Here is a 19,958-nt window from a genome sequence, read left to right as displayed (position 1 = left end):
GTATAATATCGTATTTAGTCAAAATTAGTTTTTTTTTTGTTACAAATGAATTGTATATCGATATTTCCTATCAATAATAATAATAATGATGATGATGATGATGATAATAACAATAAAATTTCTCTTTCACCTCTTTCAAGTACACCCACTTATTATTATTTGCTATTATCATGAATAATGTTTGTTCGTGTGTGTGTGTGTGTGTGTGTATGTTTGTGAATGTTTTGATTGTAATGATTGTCATATTTACATGAGAAATATATAGAAAAAAAACGTATAGTCATTTTTTTTGGGTTAAAAGATATAACATCATTATTATAATAATATGATGACGAAATCTCTTCAAATGATTCTTAATTTAAATCACATTGATTTTATTGCATAAAGAATGCGATTTATTCTTCAACAAGATGTGCTTAAGATTTTTTTTTCTTGCTTCAGGATAGTTAATTTTTTTCAATTGCCATGTTTGCAATGTGTTGATATTTGACATTTACAGTAACTTGTTCATTCTCGATCTCTGTCTTGTTCATTTGATTCGTGTATTGACAATTTATTCAAATAATAAAAAAAAATGAAGATAAATCGATCTGTTTTCCTACCGATGATGATTATTATTGTCGCTTGATGTTTTGATCAGAAAAATATAAACATAATTAGAATCGGGAAGAGAATTTCAATTCGAATGCCAAAAAAAACAAGGGAGAGAGTGGCAAATGAAAACTAATTTATGTATTCCATATCTAATATCTAGATCGATTTAATATTTCCACCTACATAAATCTAAAACCACAACCCCAAAAAAAAACTACGGCGAATGGTGTGTTTGAATAACTTGTCTTTATGAGCTACCAATGTATTTCCATCTATTAAATCGAATTATGAAATATGGAATTCTCCAATTGAATTACAATGTAGCTCAGGATCGAAAGTATTCGCCATATTGATGATGCTGATGATGGCTTTTTTTTTTTTTTTTTGGTTGCTTTGTTGGTTTGCAAAAAAAACTTAAAATTCAAGTGAAGTTGGCTTTATTTTTCTTTTTTAATATAGTCTAAAAATACTGAGATGACAAATAATCATGCTTTTGCTATGGATTCCATATTTTTTTCTTTCTGATGAAATTATAAAATTTTTCTTGTTTTTTTTTTTTTTTGGTTCATGGATAAAACAAAAGTCATTTTTTTTTCATTGTCCTGCAGGCCATCATTGGAATTCATCGTTTGATGAATTCATAATATTTGTCTTATGTGCGTGCGTGCTGTTTAACAATTTTTATTTGGTCGCTACATCACTATCATTAGAATTTTCAACACAAAAAAAATCTTCTACTTTGTAAAAGCTTCATGATCCAATATGATTTTTTTGCCTTTAAGTCACAAAAACAACAAGAAAAAAAATATGTTCAAACAACAATAAAAAAAAATGGGAACTGCTCAACCAAACATCAAGCTGATTTAGCCGAATTTTTTTCCAAAGAATTTTCCTGTAATTCGTGATCATCTTGTATCGATTATTATTATCGGTCATAATGTTATCATCGATCAATGATGATGATGATGATGATGATGCCTTGGAAAATTAATCAAACACATATACAAAACGCATCAAAATGCATTGAACAGCAGAAAATATATGGTCAAATGGATATCGAACATACATACAAAAAATAAACATCGATCGAAACAAATAACGAGAGGGAAAAAGAAAAAAAATTAATTCGATTCAATTTGATGAGATTGGCTCTTTTTGTTGTTTGGTTTAATTTGACTTGTTCATTTTTTCTTTTATTTCTCCATTTGAATCTTCTCCATTCCATCCAATAAACACTGAATGAATCGATCGATGTTTTTTCTCTTGGTTTTCATCTGGTTATTTCAAGAACAAAAGAAAAATAAAAATTCTACGAGCCTTTTAATGGTTGGGTTATTGATGATCATCAATAACTTAATGAATTGACAATCGTTCAATATGGCCATATAGAGCATGATTAGTTAGTGATATTTTTTTTTTTTTACATTTGTGGTTATAATCTTTTTTCAATCAGCCAAATAATACATGTTGACAACGGCTCTATGAATTTTGTTTTTGTTTTAAAAAACTATCATCTATTTCAATTGATTTCAGTTATTCATCATCATTATCTTTCAAAAAAAAATCATTGAATAAATATAAATTTTATCGATTTCTTAATATTTTTGTCATCAAAATCAAATCAAATCAAATCAAATCGAATTGAATTAAAACCCAATTCGTTGTAGTTTACATACAATACACAACACAACACTAGCATGAAAGAAATTCTGATTCTAAAAAACAAACGGAAATTTTCTTTTCCATGTTCACACACACACACACACACACATACACATGGTAAGAAAATCGATTTCGAAAATCGGAATAAATTATTTTGTTTGTCGACGTGTATCTTCTTTTTTTTATCACAGACACACGCGAAGCTTAGATTTACTCAAGAATGGCAATCTTGAAATTATTTTAGAATTAACATGATAGCTGCTATACAAACAAACACATTCGTAATAGATTCTAATCTTGTATAGACAAAAATCCAGTTACACGAATAACGGTAACATTTGTAACGAATGAATTCAAATTGTATATTTTATTTTATCATCATATTCACAAAATTTTTACAATTCAAATTAAGAAATAATTTTTTCATCTGTATCAGGATTCTGGTTCATTTTATTTTCATCCTGATTCTTGTGTTCACCATTATCATCTTCATTGATTTTGTTGTTGGTGTTGTTGTTGTTGTTGATGACGCATCGTAATCCATGTTTCGAAGCCCATTTTTTAGCCAATTGCCATTCTCGAAAACGTCGTGCACGCCATAATGGTAATTGTTCAATATAAAATTTAAGCCAAAATTTTTGTTCCATCATTATCAAGTTGTTTTCACCATTCATTAGTATTGGCGATTTTTTCCAATCGAATGCTGTTTGTTCGTAACAAGGTTTTTCTCTTTGAAACAATAACGGTTCCAACGATCTATTTTGACAATATTGTTCAAATAATGACCGATCTCCATACAATTCATAATAACAATTTCTGGTTAGATTCCATTCAAGTAACCATCGATGTATTTCTGTATTCAATACGGCTAATCGATGATTGAATTCATTCTTCGTGAATAATGATGATGATGGTGATGATGATGATAGTTTTTCACTAAAATAATAATAATCTTTTTTGATTGACAAAATAAACAGAATAAATGATACTAAAACCAATATGGCTAGTATCAGAATGATGATATTTTTTCTTTTGTTACTATTCATTTTTTTTTTGATGAATGATGTCAATTTATTCACGTGTATGTATGAAAGCCCACTACATATGATTTTTTTTTAATTTAATTTTATATTTTTGAAACAAAAACGTTTAATGATTTACATTATTTATGAATGATGCATTATCATCCGAGCCATCATTAATTTTTACCACTCGCTCTTATATATAAAAAAAAATTCATTCATGTTTATGTTTTTGTTGGTGTTGGATCTATTATCAAGCAAGCAAAAAAATTTCCTCATAATATAATAGAAGATAAATGAATAATATATGGAACATGGAATTATTCGAGAATGTTTTCTATTTTGTTTTAATTTAAATTATTAACAAAAGAGAAAAAAAAATTAAAGCAAATAACTAAATTTTGAAAATGAATAAATTCATTTGAACTTGGCTTTTGTGTCTGTGTGTGTGTGTGTGTGTGTGTGTGTGTGTGTGTGTAAAATATTTGATCCACAATGTTTGAAAATGATGAATGTGGTGAAAACGAATTCAAAGGATTAAAAAATAAACCCGGGTATGCGACAGATTTTTTTTTCTTCGTTGGCATGTCAACAACCAACTATTCATTAATTCTAACTAAGAAAAACAAACATGATAAATTCACTTTTTTTTGTGCAACATTCAATTCAATAATTCTGTCTGTGTTGGTGTATATATAGAAATGAAATTCATAATTATGATGAAGATGAAGATGATGGTAAAGTTAATTATAATTTAGCATTTTAGCTGAATCGACAATGTGTGTGTGTTTTTGTTATCCAAAAATCCTTTAGGTTAAAATTTTATTTATGTTGAAGATAATAGTTGTAGTTTTTTTTTGTATTAATAAATCATATTTTCTTTTCTCTCTCTTTCTCTATTTTTTTTTCATCATAGATTTACAACCATTTCCGGTTCTAGTCATACTACATGGTGAATCATATGATTGGCATTCCGGAAATGTTTTCGATGGATCCATATTGGCTTCATATGGACAAGTGGTAGTCGTTACTGTCAATTTTCGTCTTGGAATTTTAGGTCAGTATACAGTTTTTTTTCTTCATGCAAAAGATTTAATCCAACCAATAAACAAGACATTAATGTTTAGTCAATGGACCACCATGAACTATAAACCAACTAGTCACCACGGCCATAGACGTTGATCCATTTAATTTGCCTGACTACATTGGCCTTCATCATTTTGTTTTGCCTGATTTGACCAGAGCTTTTAAGAAAATTATCTTTTTCTTGACTTTCAATCATCAAGATTCGATGCTGGCCATTGCCATTTTTAAATCCGCACCAATAGTTTCTGACTACATTGTGTATGCACACATATTGCAATTGCTGCTTATGGATCTCTGGTATAAGGAGGAATTTTTTTTTCAAACTATCTACACAATAGAAAACAAAAACAACAATCAAAACAATAATGGCCGATTCTCATCTTCTCATTGTTGACTTTAACAATTCCGAATAAATGATTATTATCCTAATTCATCATCATCATCATCATCAGAATTTGAAAAACAATTCTTTCTGAAAAATATACAGAATAGGCAATAATTTCAACCATAACGATCATAGCAATAATCATTATCATTATTCGTTTGGAAAAAACAAATATGATGGCCAAAAAAAGTTACAAAATTTGACCAAAGATTAGTGAATTAAGAGTTATTATTTCGATTGAACATTCTCGCTCATTCGCTTTAGAATCTATGATTGCCAAAATTCTAAATTTGATCATTGAAGAATACAGACGAATCCGATCTTCAATTCCTATCGAATTTCTTTTTCTGTTCATATATTTATTCTTTTCATACTGACATACAATCAGACACAAATGCAGAAACAATTCAGAAGATAAATTCAAAGTTTTTTTCGATTCCGAAACAGAGAAAAAAAGTTTCAAATTTCAATTTTCTATTTCACTTTTGTTTTTTTTTCTCTCTTCAATATTATTAAAGGATCGGTCACATTAAATGTGTAATGATCTTGTTCTAGTCGAATGAATCACGTCAAAACTCGATTTATTCATTTCAATCCTATAGTATGCTTCTAGTAGTCTATATATTCGTGATTGTGTATTGAAAAAATCAACAATGCTAGAGGGAAACAAAACCTAAAGGGTAAAATATTTAGGCTATCCTGAAAAAAATGAACATGAAAAAAAAGTTTCCTGTTCATGTTGAATTCAATTGATAAGTCATTTTTAGTAATTTTTAGGTATTGGTTACATTGCAAATTTTATACTGTGTTTATTCTCCTATAGGCAAACATGGATCATGATAGATATCATTCGATGAATGACGAAACGAATTTCTATTTGTTTTTTATAATTGTTGAATTTTGTGATTGATCCAATACCGTATATACACACTAACGGGTAATGATCACTTCTCTGTTGATGTTGCAAACGATTTTCATATACATTTTATCATAAAATTGTTAAAAGAACCGATGCAATTAGTACTTTTGAGTGTCGAGAACAAAAAAAATCATTCGGTTTTTTCTTCTGAATGCACATGTATTAACCAAACAAAAAGTGAAAAATTTCTATGTTTCATGCTTGAATAATGATGATGAGTTTTTTTTCTGATGGTCAAGATGGCAAAAATAATAATTAGAAGGAATTGATTGTAAAAATCCCGAAAACAAACATGCACACATTCATACAGAAAGATAGACAAATAGTATTGTATAACATAAAATCCTTTCGTGGTTGGTGGCTGATTCCATAGTTCTAGTTTTTCAATTTTCTCTAATTAGTTTGTTTTATGGATTAAAAGTACATTTTATCAATTTTTAGTATCTGTTTATGATGGTACAATTCTCATCAACTTTTGTTTTTAATCGTTTCGTTTTGTTTATTATTTTTTCTCCATATGTGCTTATACAGGATTCCTCCCTGCTTTTGCCGATGGTACTATTCGTGGAAATTATGGCCTAATGGATCAAGTAGCAGCATTACATTGGATACAAGAAAATATTGGTGAATTTGGTGGCCAACCATCTAATGTAACATTGATTGGACATGGGCACGGTGCTGCATTTGTTCATCTATTGATGCTATCACCAATGGCTAAAGGTGGGTCCAAATTACAAATTGTTTTTTCCATTTGCATTCGATCTAATTAGTAACACTGAGAATATAAATGTATTTTCCACTTTAAATATGAAAATAATGATGTCCAATGAAAAATTCTTTGTAGAGCCAGTCATATATTAACGACAAATGATGAAGCGTTGAGAAAATGAATGAGAAAAAATGTATTTTTATGTGTATAAATCAAATAAATTCTGATACATTGAATCGTGATTCGTAATTCAATTCAATTCAATTTGAAATCATTTACAATTTTCGAATTCCTGGTAGATTTGAGCTAAAGCTTACATAAATACAGTAGTTCATCATAAATAGAATTTCAAGAAAGAATTTCTTTTTAAAAAAAAAAGTCTTGAAGACTGATTTTTTTCGATGTATGTTTCTTGTAGTTTTCGGCGCCTCTTTTTTTTCACACAATCTAAAATGCCATAGTGAATATGAAATTCGTCCGTAGTGTTTTATCTTACTTTTTACGCTTTGATAAGTTTTTTTTTCTCTTCACTACATCAAGTTGTTTTGTCAAGATGATTGCAATTTTGTTTGCAAGTTTTTTTTTCTTCTTACACTACTACCAACACATCCGCAAAATTATCAATCCCGTTACAATAACCATCGTACAACAATGTTTCAATGGAATCAAAAAAAAAAAAAAAAAATAAAAAAAAAAATTTTCTTTTGAAAATTCGATCTTCAGTTTTCAAACTACTACTATGATTTTCATCTGGACTGTAAAGAATTTAATGAATTGAAATATTTTCATTGAAAAAAAATCAATGTATTCATTTAGAAAACTGTTGTAGTTTGTTTTCGATTCATATCAAATCGATTCAAATTCTATTCATTCAAAGTTGTATGTTGAAAATAAAATAAAAAATAAAAAAATTTTTATCCAAAATTCATAACCGAATTCATTCGGAAAAAAATAAATGATTCTTTAATATATGATTGGAAAAATTTTTTTTTTCGTTTTTTTTTTTACTTTTTTCTGCTTTATTCAATGCGGGAAAAAAATCACAGGTTTATTCAACCGAGTGATATTGATGAGCGGTTCAGCATTGAGTCCATGGGCAATCGCACGCGATCCAGAACATTATGCTCGTGAATTGGGCAACAAACTAAACTGTACTAATTTGGTAAGTCAAATATTTTTTTTTTCTGTGATGATTTTAAATGACATGATATTTTTCTTTGATTCGATGATTGAAGTAAAATTTTTTTTTTAAACGAGTAATTTTTCTGTAACACAATGCAACAGCATGATGCCAAAGCCTATGATATAATTGATTCATCTTAGTTTCTTGTTTAATTCTTTTCAATAACTATGACCAACAAAAAAAAACAAGAGCAAAATCGAATTATAATCGAACCTAACTATGTCCAAACAAATCAGGATAGAAAAAACTCAATCGATACTCATTTAGATATTTTGTTTCTGACATTGAAGGCTTTGTTATTTTTTCTATGTTCATGTCTTGTAATTATCTTTATCATCAATTTTATAATCAGTTTTTTTTCTTATTGTTTTGGTCTGGTCATTTTTTTTTTTGATTCTATTCATTGCTGTCCAATTGTGTACCAGTTGGCATGGCATTAAGCAATCAATCGTAAGAAAGCCACTTCTGTTTGTGATGGCTGATTATGATGATGATGATGATCATAATAAAATAAAACAGAAAGTTTGTTGAGGATAATTTGAAAAAAAATTCCAATGTTTTTTCTTGTCCATCAATTGTTTTTAATAACTGTATTAATTGTCTGTATTGGCTATTCCTTTTGATTCAAAGAAAGAAATAGAAAATTCATTTCATATTAATCGAATCGAATAGTCATAAATTGGGTGATCAATCAAATGCACACATACCAATAAAAAAAAAAGTTTATTCGTTTTCAATGTGTGTTTTTTTTTCTTTCCATGGTTAGCGGTTTTTTCACTCTGTTCCTTTGTGATTATTAATCAAAATCGAATATTAATAGTGAATTGACTGATGAGAATTGAATTTAGTCCATCTTTGTATGTGTGTTGAATCGGTATTTAAGTTATTTTCCATTTGTCGAATCATAACATTTTCTTTATCATTTCTTTTTATTTGATCATTTACAATAATAATAATAATTTTTTTTCTTGTTATGTTCAATAAATGTAGGATGCAATGATCGATTGTCTACGTACAAAAAAAATTAGTCAATTAATTGCTCAATATGAAAACATTGCACCCGAACATTTGACCGCATTCGGTCCAATAATCGATTCGATTGTTGTGCCTTTTGATCCGGTTCATATCTATCATTATCATCAACATCATAATGATGAACTTTATCATTCATCATCGCCCTCATCATCATCATCATCATCATCGGAACGAGCTACAAATCATAATAAAGAACGTTCACATTTTGATCCATTAACACTGGCCCGATCATATGATCTGATGGTTGGCGTTACTGATGTTGATTCACCTTGTTTATTCTCCGATCAAGAATCTATTTATGGTGTTGAACCAGATCGTCGTGATCGTATACTTCGTACTCTAGTACGTAATCTCTATGATTATCATCAACAAGTAAGTTGATTCACTCAATAATGAAAAAAAATTGATGACAATTTTCTTTATTTACATGAAAATTTAGGCTATTTTTTTAATTTTATACAATGAATATTCATCATGGAATGCTGCCACTACTAATCCGGTTTCATATTCATCATCTTCATCGTATTTGAAAACGAATAAACGATCATTCGATATACTTGATTCGGCTAAATCCATACTGAGCGATGCATTAGTATTCGCTCCATTGGTCCGTATGGCTGATTTACATTCGAATGGACCATGGTCTTCATCATCATCTCAACAATCATCATTTGGTGGCCGTTTATTTTTTTATTATTTCGATACAAATGTAACGAAACGGAAAAATTTTGAATATTTTTTCAATTTACTAATAATAGATTTACCTTTTTGTTTTTTTTCGTTTTCGGGTCTCTGAACAAATCAAATCATGACGGGTATAAAAAAAAAATAACAACAGCAAGTGAGCCAAGAATCATTGTACAGTGAAAGCCGTATGTCTTTGGCATCATTATCATCGTCATCTTCTTTTTCTCAGTCAACCGATCAATTGCATTTGTCACCATCCAAGCGAATCGTCTGTTCTATTGAACATGATTTAGCCTTTCTATTTGGCGATCCAATTGCTCATCTCCAATTTGGTCTCAATAGTCAGGTTGGTCCATTCTATTATCCGGTCAATTTGACACAGACACACCAGATTGTATCAGAATTATTCATACAATATATTGTTAATTTTGCTCGTCATGGGTTCGTATTTTTTTTTGTTGAATTTGGATGCTAATTATTTTGATTATGTGTTTAGGGAACCAAATACTCGATCATCACATTTTACAACGACATCTTCATCGTCATCCTCGTTGACAAGTCGACAACAATCAAAAATCAAAAACACACTTACTCAACGACATTTTTGGCCTCGATATGATCTGGAACAAAAAAACTATCTATTATTGGGATCGACAAGTCCAAAACAAATGGATCATCGTCAAAATCATCGCCTTTCTCTATGGCTTAATCTTATACCACGATTGTTGATTGATGATCATGATTTTTATCAGACGAATTTTGGTGCCAATCTCACTACTGAAAATGAATCAAATGATCCAAACAATCCTCGTAATAACATCATAAAATCATCATACAAATTGCCATCTAGATTTTCGTATTACTCACGAAATTTTCCCAATTATTATTATGGTTCCACTAATTTTTCAACAACAGGAAATTATGGCGGAAACGATCGTGTGATTGGTGAAACTTCTAAACATGTAGCTGGATCAATGGCTATGGCATCTGAACCATATTCTAGCCAACAACAGCAACACGAAAAACAATTGTATAGACAACACCATCTTCTTGTTGATTACGATAATCCCAAATCCTATGATGGTATTGTTCGAACATTCTCAAATAATACAAATACCTTGAATAACACTAATAATAATAATAATAATACCGATTCCCTTGGATCAAACAATTCTCACAATGCATCAATCTTGGAAAATCATTCAGCTGCAACAGCGAATCTTTCATCTTCATTGTCATCATCGATCAATCATAATTGGTATAATGTTACACATCTTCCAATAAATTTATCAGATATTCATGGCGATGGAAATCGATTGTTACATACACGATATGATAATTCCGGTATGAGCATCGGTCATCCAATGTTTTATGGACCAGTTCCCGATGGTTCGGCATCATGGTGGTTGATTATGATTGGTGCCGCTTGTGCCATATTATTCTTTATCAATGTCATATTTTTTATTGCTCTTTTCTATCAATTAAAAAAGAATCGCAAAGTACAGAAAAATCAAAAATCTAATAACGACGACAAAAACGTTGAGGTAATTGACTCATCGATTCCATCATTTATTCGAATAATTTATTAATTTCTTATTATTGTTTATAGATAAATAGTATACAATCAAAATATCCTATATCTGGTGATCAATCTCCAAGCGCATCGGCAATGTTTAACAATAAATGTGGAAATAAATATCGTGAATCAACTCTAACCGATCAAAATGTGGATGATAATCTAATGATACTACATACGACAAGCAATAATACCAACACCTTTAACCGTAAAAAATCAAGTAATATAGATGGTCCTTCTTATAGCATGTATCCGGCACCTAGTGATCACAGACAGCCAATAAGTTTTGAATTAACACCATCGGATATAACGACAACTACTACATCAACATCAACAAATACATTGGGTAAACGCACAAAGACATTATCGTTTGCACATCAAGGACCCGCTACATCTGGTTTAAATGATCATCATACAACAATCCTATTGAATCATAATCCAGACGATATAGGTGGAACTACGGTTGCTACAGGAAATTATGTGCCTTTTTTAACCGCAACTAATTCGAATCCTACAACATTATCATCGTCGCATCAACAACAAGCAACATATTATTGCCTTCAAGTTAATGCAACAAATCATACAAATCCTAGCAATGATGCAGGTGATTATGGTGATCAAATGATTGATGATGGTACAACAAATACAATTCAATTGCAAACTCAACAGCAGCCATCATCAAATACTGGATATCATGAAATGTCCGTGTGAAAAAATTATCTATATTTAGCTGTACAAAGTTTTGTTTTTTGTAATTGTTAAAGTTTTATTCTGAATTGAAAAATGAATAAAAATCGATTTTTAATTGTTCGAAAACCTAGTCTAAATTTTTGTAATAAAATTTTGAAAATTTTGTGTCACGTCATTGATGAAGGGCATGTGAAATTGAGTTTCATATGTCCATGCAAAATGCTATGGCACAATCAAACTGCTGTGCTTACGTGTTCGTTTACAAATATTTTTTCTTTTAATTTTTTAATAGATTTGATGATCGATCGATGTGGTTTAGGATCGGTACAATAGTGAACTTTGAAAAGATCAAGGATATTCGCCAAAAAACCAACATTTAAAATTGAAATAATAATATTTCATACCATTCATATAGAAAAATTTATTCTTGTGATTCAACATTCAGTTTTTTTTGTTTCTCTTTTCCATTTTGAAAAAATAAATTTTGCAATAATTGATTGGTGATAATTTATCGTTTCTTTACTTGTTTATAAATAATGAACAATTTCATACAACAAAATCGTAAACAAGAATTCTTTTCCAAAGCCGAAGATTTTGCAGATGAGGTAATAATGATTCATTATAAGCGACAAATATTCATTATTCTTTTTCATTATACTTTCAGTTTCTTCGGCGTTCCAAAACGATATTACCGACCGTTGCTCGTGCATGTCTTGTATCAACATTCATTGAAGATGGTTTTCGTATGTGGGTACAATGGTCAGAACAACGTGATTATATGAATGCACAATGGCATTGTGGTTATTTTATTGCCACATTATTTGTCATAATCAATATGTTTGGTCAACTAGCTGGATCAAGCTTAGTGTTGACACGATTTTATGTTCAAGCAGCTTGTTCCACATTGTTTGGCATTGTAGTTTTACAAACATTTGCCTATTCAATACTATGGGATCTGAAATTTTTGATGCGTAATATGTCATTATGTGGTGCTTTACTTTTATTATTGGCCGAATCACGTGCCGAAGGACGATCAATGTTTGCCGGTGTACCAACTTTGGGTGAAAATAAACCCAAAACTTATATGCAATTATTGGGAAGAATTTTGGTGATTTTCATGTTTGTCACCGTTTTACATTTCGATATACATCCGTTGATTGTTTTACAGAATATCGTTGCTATTGTATTGATGGGAGCAGTAACTGTTGGATTTAAAACAAAACTCAGTTCACTCATACTTGTATTGTGGCTAACGGTTTTAAATTTCTATTCAAATGCATTTTGGACTATTGAATCTTATAGACCAATGCATGATTTTCTTAAATATGATTTCTTTCAAACATTATCGGTGATTGGTGGCCTATTGATGATTGTATTGCTTGGTCCTGGCGGCATTTCTATCGATAATCATAAAAAAGATTGGTAATGTTCAATGTTAATCAGAATGTCAATCTCAATCAAGTTTTATTCAGACAAATATAATTCGATTGAATTGAACCAAATATCATATGCCGCCAATGACAATCATAATCACCATTATAATTAAAATCGATGAGTTTATCATCAAACAAACTCAAAAAAAAACAACATGGATTTTCGTTTCTGTTCAAGTTAATAAAGATGTTTGTGTATTTGTCCATGTACAAGCATCTTTTATTTTTGTAATTTATTTCATTTTTTTTAATATTGATTGAAAAATAAAAAATAAAATGCATTTTAAGATTAGATATAGATGGCGCTTGATTGATTTACGAATTTTCTATCTTGCAAAATTGTTTATTTAAATGTATGGCTGTTTTCGATATAAGACGTTCTTTTTTCGCCATAAATTAACACAATTGGAATGTTTATTTTGTTTTTTTTCTGTATCTCAATACGGAACCCAAAGTAACCAAAAGTAACCCAAAGTAATCAGTAAACTCAGTAATCAGTAATTGATATAAAGAGAAATGTATGTATGCGGCTAAAAATCTATTGTACAGTTCTTTGGATGACGATAATCATGATAGAATCATCGGATGTAAAAGAGCAAAGCAAATTTATCAAGCATTGAAAGCAGGTAGCATCAAGGATCATCATCAGCCGAATGGCAACATTTAGACAAGATATTGATAATATCGAAAGATTGGTCACTACATTTTCTACATATCCAATTATTGTTTCTGGTGATTTTAATGCACATCATCGTGCTTGGGGTGGTGAGCTTATTGTGGATCTTTTGTGCCGTCTAAATTTGGTGATTTTAAATGATGGAACCATGACTTTTGATAATGGTCGGTGTCAGTGTGCTATTGATCTAACTTTGGTTAATCAACGTGCGATTGGTCATGTTTCCGAATGGAATGTTGAAGATATCATCATTATTAAAAATTATTATTGAAAACATCATTATTTTGTCGCCTTTTTCTGATACTGTTGCTGATCTTATGTCTGCTGATGATGTTGAAATGTTTACTAACAATTTGATGGTGTCTATCAAACAAGTATGATTCGAATCGTATCGTTGGTGATTGCTAATACTGTTCCGATTGACTTGAAGATTCAGTATTGGTCAGAAGTTTTTGATGCCAAAAATCTTTCTGCATCGGTATTTGGTTCTTTTCAATTACCATTAAAGTATGCTGATACAGTTCATCCGGCTTTGATCACCTCTTTTGATGTCCATGGAATTTTGTTCTGCTTTGCATAATTATCTTATATTCACGGATGGTTCGAAAATTGATGGTTTAATTGGCGCTTCTTTTGTGGTATTTTACCGGGATGATTGTAGTCCGGTGGCGATTCAATCTTTTCGTTTAGCTGGTCAATGTACTGTCTTTCAAGCCGAAGTTTTTGCCATCAAAAAAGCTTCGGAATGGATTGTTGCTAATAATATTATTGATGTTCAGATTATTTCAGATTTGAAATCTGCAATTCAATCAATATGTAAAATTTATTCATATAATCGTATTATACAGGAGATATTTCGAACTTTCACTGGTTATTGTGGTCATCTATGTTTTGCCTGGACGAAATCGCATGGAATGGAATAATCTATTCATTATTATAGCATCGAAGCTATCCGTTTGGCAAACGTATGACTTTTAATCAGCTGGAACCATTTGTCATGGGGTCGATGACGGCAAAAGCTGTTGAGAAGAAAGAGATCGAAATCAAAAAAAGGAGCCTGAGACCAAAAATATGCTGGCTATGGCAAGACGAAAGAAAAGTTTCAAATGTCACCAAGAAGGTCATATTCGACTCTATGGAGTCAGAGTACGATGATGATTTGTGGAACAATTATGCTCCGGTGGTAAACACCGACACCACTCGACTAGTCTTTTCAATAATCGCCACTTATGACATGGATATATAATCCAATTTGATCATGATGTGTATATCGAACAACCAACCGAATCGTCGAATCTATTTATCGCAACCAAAACACGACCCGATTTTCGCTTTATTGTATCTCGTTTTGTGGTCAAACCATTGGACGCGTACATGTGTGAAAGCTGTAAAACGAATTTTCAATCATCTTGCTGGCACACATAGTTTTGGTATACAGTTGGGCGCCGAAAATCCTATCGTGTTGAGTGTGCATTCTCTGATGCTTACTTGGCTGGTCGTAAAATTGATCCGCGGATATGTGGTGATGATGGCAAATGGACCGATATTGTGGCGTACTAAAACACAAAAAAAATGGTGGTGGACAACACGTCCGAGGCTGAATTTATCGCATGCAGTATGCAATCAATCAGCTATCGTACAATTGAATCAGTTGGCTTCCCCTTCTAAATTCAAACATATTGACATTAATGTTTGGGGTTCGGGAAACATTAAAATTACTTGAACAAGTTCGGAATCGAAAAAAAATAAAAAATTTGGAACGCTTCACGATTTTGCGCGTCATCCTTAATGCAGGGGCCATGCTAATCTTCTCTGTATCGTTCCAATTTTAGTATATGTCCAGCCGACACCGGACAATACAAAATGGATACACGGAACCCATTTAAAGTTTCCCAAATCAGACCACGGTTCTATTACAGTATTAATGATGCTAATTAAATACTTTGATGCAAGAAATATTGTTATATAGTATCCGGCGCAGCGTTTCCCAAAGTGTGGGTCGCGAGCCGGCACTGGGTCGCAGAAAAATTCAGCTGGGTCGCGGCGAAAATTGTAAAAACACAAAAAAATGTTGTTTCATATTATTACTAGTTGGTTATTCACTAGGAATAGTGCCAAAGTATATATTTGTGCTCTTTCATAGCGACGTTAGCGCGTTGTGCAATCTACGCAATTAAAAGTATCCGCTATCGCCGTGTGAAAGCTGGCTTACTATTGTCAATTCAATGAATTGAATTTAAATTTGCAAGGCTTTGGTTTAAATATCTTCAAAGTATCAGAAAAGGTCGCTGCAATAATTAAGTAACGACTTTTAAAAGGAAATTTTAAATCTTTTGAAACACTACATAAATTTATTGAAATCCATTCAAACTACGATGAAGAAGATTGAAACATCTTGAAACATTATCAGTTTCAATTCAAGAACATCTTTCGATGCTAATAAATAGTTTTAAAGACTACTTTCCGGGTATTGCCTCAAATAATATGAGCAATAAAGATCCTTTTTCTGTCGAAATTGAAAAGGAAGAAATGCTTAATCTTAGTGAACAAGAAGTTGATAATTTAATTGAAATTTCATCGATGATAATTTAATTAATCTTAAAAAAGTGTTTGAAACTGCACCACTAATTAATTTTTGGTTGCGCTGTCAAAAGGAATATCCAAAATTTGTTTTGTAAATAAATGTTTTTTTTTCATAAGGTGGGTCGCAAAAAATTTTAAAATCTCGTACCGGACCGTGGATTATGGTGAATTCTATCGAATATCAACTAGCTATAGATGGATGGACCAGATACCGAGACCGAGAAGCCCGATATCACCACGAACAGTGATGATGATAAAAAGACTGAAACAACAACAATGATCATAAAGATGGCAACAAAAACTCTTATGACGAAGGTTTCTGGTTTTTGGGATTGTTCTTTCGGTTGTGGCCATGATCACATTCTGGGCATATTTCAAGATGGCTAATGTTAAGAAGAGTCCTGGAAGTATTGATTCAATATGTATATAATATTCAATAGATAGGCTTTTAGAATGGTATAAATGATTTTTAATAATAATGAATAACTGGTAAACATGCTTAATTTATAGAACTATTACACCATTGATCGTAATCGTATAAGACTTGATTTTTTCACATCAGTGGAAAAAAATGTAGCAAACATATCATCACCGTTCATAATTGAAAACAAACATTCCAATGTTAGCTTAGCGTACGAAATTTGAGATGATGAGGACCCAAAACGACCGAACCACAAAAACAAAATCCTCTGTAAAATGATAAAATTTTTAAACAATTTTTTTTTATAAACTAATGATGAACAATTACACTAACCAATAAACTAAAAATGCACAGAGACAGAACCGCAAAACGTTTAGAAAAGATTTCTTCAATGTTACAATAAGAGAATGTTGTATGATTGAAAATAGGCAAAATAACGTAATATAATGGAAACCAAACCAAAAGATTACCAATGCCTAAAAATAGCGAACAGCTAACAGAAAAAAAATTATAACCAATTTAATTTGAAACATAAATATTTAACAAACCTATTCATCTTTTTTACTGATACAATTGGACTATCACCTTTATGGTTTCTACAAATTGATAATAATGATGAACCATTGTTGTAGTGAGAATCAATTGAATGCAAAACGAACAATATTTAATAATAAATATGTCGTGGGATCGTTTGTGAAAATCGGATTTTTATTTGTTGTCGAGTTGTGTGTGTTAGTGTTCCAGACTCGGAATTTTCGGCTGAAAAACGTGCTCGTTCTCTCTCACCGACATTCTCGGTCGAAATAGGGGAAAGTAGAAATAGGCAGGAGCATGCGCAGCCAGTAATGCTACATATATACAGTGATATAATACAAATATACAGTAATACCCCGCTTAACGCGGGGTTACGTTCCAAAAATATTGAGCGTAAAGCGAAACAACAGCGCAAAGCGGGGTTATTTTTGCATAATTTACATAATGCATTTTTACTCTTCATATACAATGTAACAATGTATTGCAATGTAATGTAATTGCAAAGCGTTATATCGAAACAGCGCTAATCGGGGCAGCGTTAAGCGAAGTATTTCTGTAATGTCGTAAAATATGATTGTTATATACGACCATAATTACGTTCTATATTATGGGGGAGGATAATGGTCTGGGGGAAAATTACCCCATCATTTATAAATTTGCCTCCCCCATTTACACACATTAACACATATACACGCATATACACATTCGACGTCGGTTCAAATCCCATCGCGGCCGCCTGGGTTAATATAAAAAATAGTCAGTGCTGGGGGTGGATAGTGGTTTGCGCATAATCACTTATAAATTTGCCTCCCCCTCGCTTATAAAACCTATTTGTTGGGGAGGATAGTGGACAATCACTTATAAATTTGCCCCCCAATTATTTATATACACATACACACTTGCGCATAAAGTAATTTAAAAAATAGTCAGTGTTGGGGGTGGATAGTGGTTTGCGCAATCACTTATAAATTTGCCTCTCCCTCGCTTATAAAACCTATTTGTTGGGGAGGATAGTGGACAATCACTTATAAATTTGCCCCCCAATTATTTATATACACATTTACACATTACATATAAATTAATTTAAAAAATAGTCAGTGTTGGGGGTGGATAGTGGACAATCACTTATAAATTTGCCTCCCCCTCGCTTATAAAACCTATTTGTTGGGGAGGATAGTGGCATGGACCATAATTGTCCAATCACTTATAAATTTGCCCCCCAATTATTTATTAAACAAATTAATCTCGAGTATCAAAATATGACTTTATTGATGGAACGACAAAAACGAATTAATAATTACAACTATCATTTAAATCACACAACACTTTATGTGTTGACTTTTTGTACTCGCTGTCTTTGTGCAAAAATGCTCGTTTTTTCTCAAGTTTCGTCTTGTTCATTTTTGATGAAATGATCATGAAATTCTCAACCATATCGAGTTATGATGATTATTTGGTACTGACAAATGTTAACCAATATTTCGGGTATGTCTCATGTTATGATAAATTTCACCTTGCAGTGTACACCGCAGACTTTCGTCTCTGTGTCTCTGTGCAGAAGTTAATCAAATTGAAAACGAGGTTTATGAATATTTCCTACGTGACCTATCACATGGAACAAAATATGAAATCTTTGTTAAAACTTAAATTTTGGCCGGAAGTGGACCACAATCACAAGTAGTGCTGAAACGTACACTTGATGGAGATATACCACCTGCACAACTTCTAATTGCAAAAGGAAACCACGTCAAATTCTATTTCATTACGATGGCATCAAGGAGATAATCGTAATTCGATTACAAAAAAACAAGACAAGGTTTGCTTTTAATTTAATTGTGGTATCGAATTTGAGGTTTAGATTAAATTCTAAATTTTTCATCATAATTTTCACCAAAACGCGGCGCTAATTATCTTATTGAAAACTTGATTTTGAATTTTCTGTCCAAAATACTTTTTTCGATTGTGTTACTCACATTCAATGTTTGGTTACAAGAAATTTGCCTGTGAAAATGCTGAATTTTATTTCCAAGTTTTTCGCTTTGATCATTTTTATTTCATCTGTTCACAGCGATGGTAAGTCTGTTTGTCAATTATTCATTGCTTCAATTAATTCAATTTTTTATCTTTTTAAATATAGAATCTCCAGTACTCGTTAAACTTTATTCAAAAAATGAACAAACCAAAGGTTCAGATCTTGTGTTGACTTGTAATGTAGCCAAAGGCAGTAAACCATTACGGTTTCAATGGTTCAAAAATGGTGTTGAATTATCCAATACTGGACGATCGACAATTGAAAATAAAGATATTTTCTCTTTTTTTACATTGAGAAATATCGATTCCAATGATGTGGGAAATTATTCCTGTGTTGTTACCAATAAATTCGGATTCGATAAACTTTGGATTCAACTAACGGTTACAGGTTTGAACAATTTATTCAATGTTTTTTATTGGCCAATATATGGCGCTAATTTTACCATTTTGTGGGTTATAATTTTTTTTTTGTTTTGCATAAAATAATTTTACCCATGAAATGTATACTTAAGTTTAAGAGTATGAACACACATTGTTTCTGACATAATAATAATTTTATTAACGGTGATTTTTTCAACTTTTTACTTTCATTCAATTGATGCTGGTAATTCATTTGAATTTTTGTTTTCGATGTTTCTGAATAAATTTCCTGCATCTGAAATTAATCTTTCCATTAATTCATCATACATATTACCATGTTCCATTTCATCAGGATCGACATCAATATTTTTT

The 19,958-nt window shown here is 31.1% G+C and overlaps 4 protein-coding genes and 1 non-coding gene across 7 annotated transcripts in view; 3 read left to right on the top strand and 2 right to left on the bottom strand.

The window, feature by feature from the left end:
- The window catches only part of LOC124494894 (uncharacterized), a 51,927-nt gene extending 40,253 nt beyond the window's left edge, over nt 1–11,674 (top strand). The window contains exons 4-11 of the mRNA XM_075729020.1: nt 4,195–4,335; nt 6,200–6,388; nt 7,424–7,539; nt 8,551–8,967; nt 9,035–9,304; nt 9,434–9,723; nt 9,779–10,826; nt 10,892–11,674. Coding sequence (XP_075585135.1) covers nt 4,195–4,335; nt 6,200–6,388; nt 7,424–7,539; nt 8,551–8,967; nt 9,035–9,304; nt 9,434–9,723; nt 9,779–10,826; nt 10,892–11,569 — 3,149 coding nt within the window. The 3' untranslated portion in view covers nt 11,570–11,674. The remainder of the gene's footprint in view (nt 1–4,194; nt 4,336–6,199; nt 6,389–7,423; nt 7,540–8,550; nt 8,968–9,034; nt 9,305–9,433; nt 9,724–9,778; nt 10,827–10,891) is intronic.
- A 98-nt stretch (nt 11,675–11,772) lies between these two features.
- LOC124494898 (surfeit locus protein 4) lies at nt 11,773–13,271 on the top strand. The gene is made up of 2 exons (XM_047058181.2): nt 11,773–12,153; nt 12,213–13,271. The coding sequence occupies exons 1-2, from the start codon at nt 12,085–12,087 to the stop codon at nt 12,972–12,974; spliced, it is 831 nt and encodes a 276-aa protein (XP_046914137.1). The 5' UTR covers nt 11,773–12,084; the 3' UTR covers nt 12,975–13,271.
- Nucleotides 13,186–17,420, bottom strand: LOC124492797 (mucolipin-1-like). Its single transcript, XM_075729025.1, has 3 exons — nt 17,210–17,420; nt 16,995–17,154; nt 13,186–16,929 (listed from the first exon to the last, which is right to left on the bottom strand). Exons 1-3 carry the CDS (start codon nt 17,215–17,217, stop codon nt 16,756–16,758), a joined length of 342 nt encoding a protein of 113 aa, XP_075585140.1. The 5' UTR covers nt 17,218–17,420; the 3' UTR covers nt 13,186–16,755.
- LOC124495336 (U6 spliceosomal RNA) lies at nt 15,406–15,512 on the bottom strand. The gene has a single exon (XR_006959288.1). It is a non-coding gene; the product is annotated as a U6 spliceosomal RNA (small nuclear RNA).
- A 54-nt stretch (nt 17,421–17,474) lies between the features above and the next one.
- Nucleotides 17,475–19,794, top strand: LOC124492792 (pro-neuregulin-1, membrane-bound isoform-like). 3 transcript variants are annotated; one of them, XM_075729023.1, is made up of 3 exons: nt 17,475–18,680; nt 18,754–19,268; nt 19,333–19,794. In XM_075729023.1, the coding sequence occupies exons 2-3, from the start codon at nt 19,205–19,207 to the stop codon at nt 19,710–19,712; spliced, it is 444 nt and encodes a 147-aa protein (XP_075585138.1). In that variant the 5' UTR covers nt 17,475–18,680; nt 18,754–19,204; the 3' UTR covers nt 19,713–19,794. The 3 variants fall into 3 exon arrangements, with proteins under 3 accessions (XP_075585138.1, XP_075585137.1, XP_075585139.1); XM_075729024.1 differs by having other exon boundaries at nt 17,476–19,011; nt 19,189–19,268; XM_075729022.1 differs by having other exon boundaries at nt 17,475–19,268.
- The last annotated feature ends 164 nt before the right edge of the window (nt 19,795–19,958 follow it).

Source organism: Dermatophagoides farinae, chromosome 3, assembly GCF_024713945.1.
Source record: "Dermatophagoides farinae isolate YC_2012a chromosome 3, ASM2471394v1, whole genome shotgun sequence".
NCBI lineage: Eukaryota > Metazoa > Arthropoda > Arachnida > Sarcoptiformes > Pyroglyphidae > Dermatophagoides > Dermatophagoides farinae.
Note: the sequence above shows the minus strand (reverse complement) of the source record. Positions and strands in the feature narration are given on the sequence as shown.